The following is a 10,056-nucleotide window of genomic DNA, read 5'->3' as shown; positions in this document are numbered from 1 at the left end:
AGAAAACTCACCAAAATCTTGAACAAAACTTCATTACAACATATACTAAACTGTTGAAGCTTGATGATGGTTCGTTTGAGATGAATCCATTCGTTTCACAAAGTTACAACTGTTGAAGAGAGTGAGTTTACACCTAAAGATTTTAGAGTAACGATTGAAGAGAAACCACTAGAGAGAAGGGTAATTGATCTTGATGGAGAGTGTAACGATTGGAGTTAAGAGGGTGAGCTTGATGGACGGGATTTTAGGGTCTTGAGGGTTAGGGACGTTCAGTTTTTTAGAGAGAAAAAGTGAGATAATAGTTTATGTTTTTGGATTAGAGAGAGAAAGTGAAAAAAGATATTTCTAATTTTGAAAGTTAAATGACCGATTTTGTTGGGTTGTAAATTAGGTGAGAGTTGGATGGAAGATGTTTATCACATAAGAGGGTAATAGAGTCAAAAAAAGGAAAAAGACTAACCTATTTCTGGGAAGGTAGGACCGTATCCCTTTTTGAATTTTATTTTGGGCCTAAAACCCATGGACACGTTTTGAAATTGAAAAACAAAAAAAAATGCGTGTATATTTTAGAATATTTAATGTGACTTTGTGTTTTATGTATTAGTATTCAATTATATACGTTATTATCTTTTACAAAAGATTTTCTTAGGTTTGAAAAAAAAATTCAGAGTTTGTTTTGGGGAAGAAAAAGTTTCACATACAAAATTTTAAAAAGAAATAGTGAATTTTGACAAAATTTTTGGACTATAAAATTTTAAAGAGAAACAAAACATCTTCATCTTCTACTACCATTTTAACCCTCTTATTCAATTTGCAAATCCCAAAAAAATCATCCCAACGAATTAATCTCCTCTTTGCATTTTATCCCTAAAAATCAATCAAAAAGGAAAAAATCATCTTTTTAAAAGACACAACAATACCACAACAAAAATTTAAAGACATTATGCGAAAATTGTTAATAAACGCAAAACGAGTGTTATATCTCGTCTAAACAGATAAACAGAGAAGAAGAGGATAGAGAGAGGGAGGAGAAAAGGGGAGAGAGGGGGAGAAGAAAGCGAGGGTGGAGGAAGAGAGATGGAGAGGAAGGAAGAGAGGGAGAGAGAAATATTTGTGATCGAAAGTGGTGGAGGGAAGAGAATAAAGATTCGAAGGTTGCCGACAATGTTGGTTTTGCGGTGACCATTACCAGAGTGGAGAAAAAAATGGTTGTAGGTTTGGGGGAAGCAAAAATAAATTCACTCAACGTTGTCTTCCTATAACAATAAAAAAATAAATTTGACAACTTTAGCTGACCAATTTCTGACAAAGTCTTTACACCCTGTGATGATGCACAAAATGTTCAGTCGTTGACTAACGTCAACAAGTAAGAATAGATCAGAAGTCTAACGGCTCATCCGGCTTAAGGCAACAAGATTGTTGGATCCACAACGCTTCGCGGCCTACGTCCAGAACTGGGAAGTCAGCCAGGATCAGCTAAGGAGCTCCAGCCCTGCTTCGCCTTAAACACAATCAAGTCAGTCCTGAGATTCTCCAAAGGAGTAAGGGGGGTCTACATAAGACAGGCCGATGCCTTACGTCCTAAACTGGGAAGGCATAAGCACGCCACATGCTTACCGACTTAATCCCGAATCTTTCTAAAGATCTCAGTCGGTGAAAAATCTTAAGTGTTCAAGCAAGCTTAGACTTCAAGAGTCTCAAAGGAGGAAACATCTCCTAGAAAATCTATCACCTCGGCAAGATATCCAGGAAGTATCCTTGAATATAGAAACTTCTATTTATCCTAGATACGAGATAAACCTAAAGGGAAACCCTAACTACGAACAATAGGAAACTTCCCTAATAGTGGACCACAACCGTCTAATCACAGTCGGTCCAATACGTCCTATAAAAGGGCAATAGATCGCCTTCTTCAAGACACGTTGAGTAAAATCATTACATACCCAAAAAGGTTCAATCAATATTCAATCTTTTTGCTGCAAAGAGTAATCTGACTGTCTTGAGCGTAAGAGCGGTTTCCGAACTCTTTGCAAGTTTTCTTCCCAGATTTATGAAGAGTTAGGAGCAAGGAGCGGGAGCAGAAAGAAGGAGAATCAGTCAACCTAACGGAATATCCATTCATAACAGACGTTGTCATGCATCAAGTCTCGATTTCTTACTAATTGAGCCATTTTTTGACATCAGAACACTGGAAAACATTCTTGTTTCCCAAAGGTCGTATAATACTATAAGTTAACTATAATTATTTTCGTTAGATATTAACTCTTTTATCAAAATCTTTCTTGGTTTTTTTATCGTTTAGGCCAGTAGAGTCAAACTCTCTTGATGGGGCACTTTGGTGAGGAGGTATAACCAACTTTTACTTGTTCTTTTTTGTTGGATGAAGGAGCACATGTGAGATTATCTTTATTGTCGTTTCTAGTAGTTATAAAATAAAGGGTCCCCGGTTTTAGGCCCAAAATAAAATTCAAAAAGGGATTAAGGTCCAATCTTCCCAGAAAATAGGATTTTAGTCCTTTTCCTTTTTGGAAGAAACATTGTTGATACATAATGTGTTATGTATGACACATATAAAAAAAATGAAATAAAGTAAGAAACTTTAACATAAATAACACGTTGTTTATGAAACAAAACAAGAATCAATAAACGGAAAACACTGTAACTTTAACATCTAGACATACTTTAACTATACTAAATGTGTTTTGTTGTAGAAATATACGTAATTGATACTAAATAACGTGTATATTGCGAAACAATTAGTAAGTTTGAAATCAATCGAAAAACTATCTGAGAAAAAAAAGAAAGAGAATTTTGGGGATTGATTTTCAAAAGTGAGATTTTTCTTATATAAAAGGTTATAATGGGTATTATGGTTAAATAGAAATGATAGAGATCTGTTTTTTCTATAGAGATGGGTCAATTTGGACTAAATATCCATTATAATTATTATTTTGGCTTAAAATCCTATATTAATATTAGGATGGACTAAATGTGTGTTTAGGTGTAGATTTTCGGACTAGGAACTCAAAAGTTATAAAATAAATAGGTTAAAAGTCCTAACTTAATGTAAAATAGGTAAAAATTCTAATTTTTTGAATATTTGGTTTTGTCTCGTATAAATATACAAATATATGACTAATGTGTTGATTGTTTTGTGAATGTGTAGATATGTTTAAAATAGGTTTATTTTGTACGCAACACAAATCAAATTACGTGAACTTCAACAGTAAAATGTTATTTATGTTTGATTTAATGCAATAAGATAAATATGACGTGCAAAAAATTTTTTTGTACATCCCCAAAAATGATACTATATACAAAAATGGTTTGTTTAGTACATTTTAGAATTTATATTTCTTTAGATTTTTTTTGCCTATGCTGTGTTAATAGTGGACTTAGTGAGGTATTAGGGTCCATACTTTGAACCTCTCACCAATACTTTCCTTGTATATATCAAGTTTCAAAGAAATTAAATTTTCTTTATGAATGATGTCATCAATACTTTCAGTCACATTCCCGATCAACCAACAAAAACATACAAGATTTCCAAGAAACTTTTTTCGAAAAAGTGTCACCAATTTGAGCTAAAATTCTTATTTCTCATTTCACATAACCGAATATGAATTTGTTCAAATCAACCCCTAGTATATTCCCCCACATAGATACTTTTTTTTGGTTGCAAAAAGAAAAATATGAGTATAATATCTTTTATGTTCTTCGATCAAGTAGAGGTGCAAGCTCCTTTTGTAGCTCCGGGCTGCATCACAAAAACAAACTTTTTAGAAAACCTCTAGTTTATTTTTGAGTCCCAAAATGACTTAGGGTACATGTTTTTAGTTGTCGTCTCGTGGAGGTTTACAATCTTATATAAAAGTACAAGAATGAAAAATTCCGATTGTAACTACATACCACGCACGAATGTACATCGTCACATCCACACAACAACTTCCCATTAAGCAAATCAGTTGCTTGAAACACTCCTCCGCCACCGCTCCTCTGGATTGCATCAATTAGAGGAAAAAACATATATTAAACAAAATCAACAAAATAATTAATATTATTAGGACTTGTAAGACTAGGAACTTTCCTTAATAAGTTGAATTATTTGAATTATACCTTGTAAAAATCAACAGCCACAAAGTTAGACCATCGATTACCCGATGCTCCATAGCAAGTCTTAAGCATGTCGATGAGTTTGCCAGAGTTCTGTGGGCATGTCAAATCCTTAAAGGGAACTGACCCAAAATAATTCACAAGAACTAACGATTTAGTCTTATCATCCAGCGGTTCTGATTCAGCTCGATTTTTGCATTCTCCATCTATCATTCCTCCATAACCATCTAGGAAAATCAAATTGAAAGTAGTTACAAAAAAGAAAGTAGTAAGAAAATCGGTCAAGTGCAGAATGAATGCGAGAAAAGAAAAATCAAATATTCATATTCACAAGTTGCTCTTACAGATTAGTAGTTGTCATTTGTAAACGCGTCTGATTTTGTTGTGACGTTTTATGCTCTAAAGAATAGTGTGTGGAATTTAGAGAGGTGCGAGCTCAAAATAGTGAGCATGTTAACTTTCGGGTGGGCTTGGTGAACTTTCATTTCAAAGAACAATCCATGTCCACTACATTTTACACCGTGCGGCTAAGTATAGGCAATATCCGTTACTGACAACTGACGAAGCTTAGTTCGTCATTAGCTGTGGATTGCTACTAGGTTTAATAAAAGACTAGGTAACCATAAAAAAGATAAAGAAAAGTAAATTGGTTTCTTACATTGATTCTCAACCATGTAGTTCCATTGATAAGCAATTCCTTCACTTTCTTGCTTGGCTCTCTTAGAAGTAAAGACAATAAGTCTATGATTTTTGGCAACCATATCACTTACTAGGGGCCAGTCCTTGCCATCTTGAGGCATCTCTGATACTGGAAACCAGTATTTCTTCAAACCTGCATCTGTGAAGACTTTTGTCAATCCATTTGGGGCTTGAACATAATCTTCTAATATCAGAGTAACTATTTCCGACGGATTTGCCGATAGAAATGCTTCAATCTCCTTCAATGTATCTAGAGCTGATTTCTAAACAAAACGAAAAATAAAAGTTAGCTCAAGCCAAATAGTCAAACAATCTACAAGTCAAAGTCATATCAAAGTTACAAACCGCGACTTGGCCCTCATATCAGGTCAAATGAGAACTAACCCTTGTTTTATTGATATGTCAAATACAAGGCTGATAGGTGACCGGCCTAAGTTTTTTTTTTGAATTGTTCAGCGTGTCTCGAACCTTTGATTATGAGCCAATTTAAAACAAAAAAAGAAAAAAAAAAAAAAAAAAAGGAGATGAAATTGGTACTTACAAAAGCAGTAAAGTCATAGCATTTTCCACCATTGGAGTGACACAACCACACCTCCCCTCTAAAATCATAAGTATCCAACATCAATGCTCGAACCCCATTCTAACAAAGAAAACTCCTCTCATTAGCTAAATCATAATTAAAATTATTCAAAGAAATATTCAATCTTAACTTAAAAAATATATATAACTCACATTTAATTGTTGTGTGATATTATCTTCCTGATTTGAGAATGCAATCCGCTCAGTTCCCGCATGTGGTGGCTCCCCATCGTTCGCGAATGCATTATGCGTAGTAAGATAGGCATATTTATTGAACGGCAACGAATTATTCTGTACAAAAATTAATAATTATAAATCTATATTAGCCACTTAAACAAAATTAATTAATTTCATATTATAACCTCATCAGTATAATATTTTAAAATAAATATAATGAAAATATATATATATATATAATATACTTACTAAGAGCTTGAATTGATTTGTGGCCGTTGATCTTACACATCTAGAACCAGAATATTCAAAAGAGCAGGAGAAACAAAATAATCCAGTCTCACAATCTCCATCTGATGAGCATTCTTCTCCAAGCTAAATTTTTTATATCAAATTTTAAAATCTTTACCCAAAATAAAGCATAAAATGGAGACAGAAAAAAATATACTATAAAATATATAAGAGAGAGAGAGAGAGAGAGAGAGACCTTGCATTGGCCATTAGAACAAGCAGCAATAGCAACAGGGACAGTGAAGAGAACTGAAATTATGAATGAAACCAAGATTTTGTTCCTCAGAATCCCCATTTTAGAGAGAGAGAGAGAGAGAGAGAGAGAGAGAGAGAGAGAGAGAAAAGGAAAATGAAAGAAACCCCAAGATGAAAAAGGATATATACTCCAATAAGTTGAATAGATTTTGTGATAGTGATTTATAAAAGGAAGTAAATTATGAAATTTAGTGGTGGCTAAGAAAACAAAGGAAAAAACATAAAATGGTGTATTTAGAAATTTTATATTTAATATTGAGGACAATTAGATATAGTCAAAAGAGATTTTTACCGTTAAAATTTAGAGAGGTAATACAATCATTTTGAATTTTACTCCCAAAGATGATGATGGGGCATATTCGGTTGATTCTATACACTTTCAAGATTTGAAAAAGTTATTTAGAACAAAAGTTGGAGTAACAATTTCTAAGTAAGATTGTTCTAGATTTGAGCAAGAAGTAAATGTAGAGATTCATTTCCATAAATAAATACCCTTTCTAGCAAAATTGGTGTTTTCTCTTAAAAGAATATTATTTGTAGGTACTCAATATGGACAAGAGATTGGCCATGATAATTGTTCTATTTGTGATATTATATAGAATTTTGGCTTGCCATTTAAGATAAGAAAAAAAAAACTTAAAGAGTATAAATTCCTTTTAAAGAGGATATGGATTATATGGTTTCTCCTATTTGAGAAATTTGGTATTTTTGTTCTAGGATATAATTCTATTAAAAAAAATTATATTCTAATTTCATATTCAAATCTTTAAAGAATATGTCACTTATGTTATGGTAGTACCATTAAAACTATCTAGCAAGTATGAATTCTGATTGTTACGTCAAAATCTTGTCATATACTACATAGTATGACACGAAACATATATGATTTGTTCTCACGATTCCCTTTTCTTCATGTGAATTGTATGATCTTCACATGCGTCCACACCAACTACCTTATATCACTTCTCATGAAGAAAATATGGACAAAAATTCCTTGTATTCCTTTGCACATGACTATCTAATACATATTATGGAGTGAGTAGTTTAAATCAAATTTAAGATAAAGTTACAGAATGAAACTAAAAGCCTTAACCTTGGTCCATGAGAGACCACTCAAATGATCACGTTGAGTTATTCTTCCCATAACTACTAAGGTTGTGTTTGATAACAATCTAGAGAAAGAAAAAAAAATAGAGAAAATTTTTCTCGGAGAAACATTTACTTCGAGAAAAATTTACTCTATAATTATTTTCATATTTTCTACTGTTTGTTTGATAAGAGAGAAAAAAATAGTTTTTCAATGGCTAGTTTTAAGATAAAAAATATTTTTGCAATCTCAAAACTTATATATATGTACTCGTACCCTGAAGTTTTATTGCTCCTAATATCTTATGTACTATCGGTTTATTGGATTGTAAGACTGACATAGTAGATATGGTATTATAGCAGCAACCAAAGAGGAATTGTGTGGTGAATAAAGTAATTACTGTGAACTTAATATTACTTTTAACTAACTTAAATCATCCATTTTATGTAGGTTTACGGTAGCTTGGAAATCTAAAATGTTTATAATCAAATTTGAAAATGAAGAAGGAAAATTCCACTAGAATAGAGATATGCTAGAATCAATTACTGTAGAACACAAGTACAAAAATACCCACTTCACTACAAAGCACGAACGCTGTGAATCACCACCACAGAAAATGATATATATATATATATAGAGAGAGAGAGATGTGTGGGTTGTTTATGCATAAAGAAGGAACCATCTCTTGTAGACTGTAGAGGATCATAATTAGGGTCTAGTGGTCTACTAATGAGTGAAGTAGTTGTTGAGGAAGAGTGCTGCTTGTGGTAGTAGTTAGTTTTTAGAGAGAGGATTAGGGAGATGAGAGGATGAAGGAGGGTACCACGTCAAAGAAGTAAAGAGAGAATAGAGATAAAGAAAGTATTACCCAGGTGGGAGGAGGGTAAAAAATTCCCCCTATTTTAGGGAAAGTTGGGAAAAACAACTCACGTGCCACCATATTTTTCTTACCCTAAATTAACTCCCAAACAAAAGAAAAATGAAAATTTTAGAGAATTTTTTTCTATTTTCTCTTGAAAAAAGCCTATCAAACACAACCTAAAGGTTCTTTTAATGATGTTAGTTGGAAGTCCTGTGGGAGTCAAATCCACAATATTTCAATTACTGATTTCAAAAAGATGAACTTTAAAAGTTAAATCGGATGGCTTTTACTTTCTTGTCTAGTTGATTCTCTATTTCGTTCTGAAATTATTTAAACATTTCAAACGATTCTGACTTATGTCTCATCAAGTATATGTAACCATATCGAGTGAAGTAATCCTTGAACGTGATGAAGTAGCTAAAGTTATCTCTTGCATGCGTACTCAAGTCCACACACATCTGTATGTATGATTTCTAATGGTTCTTTGGCCCATTTTCCTTTTCCCTTAAAGGAGGACCTTGTCATGTTACCCATTAAACATGATTCGCATGTGTCGCACGACTCTAAGTCATACGATCCTATGTCCATTTGCATGAAGCTTCTCCATGCGTTTTAGATCAATGTGACCCAAACGACAATGCCAGAGATAACTTGGATTTGAATTATCTGATCGTAGTCTATTGATTTCTATGTTAAAGACCTCGTTCTCTATACTTGTCATATAGAGACCATTGTATAACTTAACACTGGTATAAAATATTTCACCTTTATATAAAGACAAGCTGGTTTTTAATTATAAGGTGATATTCCTCTTTGTCTAACACTGAGACAGAGATAATGTTTCTAGAAATAGAAGATACATAATAACAATTATGAAGTTCAAAAACTAGACCAGTTTCTAAAGGCAGACTATAGGTTCCTACAGCTTTCACAGCAACCGTTGCTCTATTCGTTACCCGTAGGACCAGCTCCCTTTTAGTCAAATATCTGATTCCCTTAAGCTCCTGCACATCAGAGACGATATGAACTCCACATCCGGTATCAAATACCCATGAAGGGGAATCAACTATATTTGCTAAGTTAACTTCAATAACATAGATACCTAAGTTGGAATCGTGAATTCTTTCCTCCTTCCCTTTGTTCCTCCGAATCAATGCAAGTTCTTTCCTTGATTCAGACATTCCAATGCCTTTCTGGATTGTTTTGGAAGTCCCGTACTTCCTCAACCATGATCTGTTTCAGGACATGTTCCTCAGTCGTCGGATGATTGTGTATGCATCTATTTTTCTGAATCTCTTTTGAAGATTAAGTTCCATGGTGGCAAACATAAGGCATGTTACTGAAACCGATTTCATCCGGATACTTTTGGCCTACTTTTGTTCTTCAACCTTTGAGGTCGCAGTTACCTTTGAATTTGGGGTATCTAGTACGCTTTCTTTGTTTATAGATCTGAGAACACTTCTCAATCTCTTATCCCAATCGTAGAAGTTATTCATATTCAATTTTTCCTCATCGAGGATTGAACATATGCTGAAAAGACTATCTTTTGTCATTGTAAAACTACATGAAACACAAAAAAGATTTTGCTAAGTATTACATTCGATATTTGGCAAAAAGACTTTATTTTTGCCACATTATTCAAGAAAAATCGTCTCAGTTGAATAATGTGATTCTAATATCTCATTTCTCAAGGATTAAGAGAATTAGGCCCCTGCCCTTAATCCCATCGATTTGGGTGAGTGAACTAGTTCACTGATCATACACTATGACTCCCGGTTGACGATTTACATGTTATATGTGAAATCCAACCTTTTGCCTCGAGTATCCAAAATTCTTTTGTTGATCTCGTTGAGTGGAACCATTTAGACGTGTAGGCCTCTGTCATAGGCCTACCCGCATTGCTCCAAGGTAAAGATGGCACCCTGCTAAGGCAGACCCACCATCACGAACAAGGGATCAACGAGTGTCTTAATTTGGATAGGCACTACATTTAAAA

General features: G+C 33.6%; 1 protein-coding gene across 1 annotated transcript; it reads right to left on the bottom strand.

The window, feature by feature from the left end:
- Positions 1-3,578: 3,578 nt before the first annotated feature.
- On the bottom strand, positions 3,579-6,733 carry LOC147547976 (PLC-like phosphodiesterases superfamily protein). Its single transcript, XM_086669801.1, has 8 exons — positions 6,053-6,733; positions 5,818-5,940; positions 5,545-5,682; positions 5,354-5,452; positions 4,772-5,075; positions 4,117-4,340; positions 3,910-3,996; positions 3,579-3,757 (listed from the first exon to the last, which is right to left on the bottom strand). Exons 1-8 carry the CDS (start codon positions 6,149-6,151, stop codon positions 3,722-3,724), a joined length of 1,110 nt encoding a protein of 369 aa, XP_086525927.1. The 5' UTR covers positions 6,152-6,733; the 3' UTR covers positions 3,579-3,721.
- Positions 6,734-10,056: the final 3,323 nt, after the last annotated feature.

The sequence above is a fragment of the Eschscholzia californica genome, unplaced genomic scaffold, assembly GCF_041429995.1.
Source record: "Eschscholzia californica isolate CP2 unplaced genomic scaffold, dmEscCali1.0.p SCAF_3, whole genome shotgun sequence".
Classification (NCBI taxonomy): Eukaryota; Viridiplantae; Streptophyta; class Magnoliopsida; order Ranunculales; family Papaveraceae; genus Eschscholzia; species Eschscholzia californica.
Note: the sequence above shows the minus strand (reverse complement) of the source record. Positions and strands in the feature narration are given on the sequence as shown.

Coding starts and splice junctions, on each gene's coding strand:
- LOC147547976 (XM_086669801.1), bottom strand. CDS start 6,151: ATGGGGATTCTGAGGAACAAAATCTTGGTTTCATTCATAATTTCAGTT. Junction 5,941..6,052: donor GTTCTAATGGCCAATGCAAG/GTCTCTCTCTCT, acceptor TAAAAAATTTAG/CTTGGAGAAGAATGCTCATC. Junction 5,453..5,544: donor ATATCACACAACAATTAAAT/GTGAGTTATATA, acceptor TTTCTTTGTTAG/AATGGGGTTCGAGCATTGAT.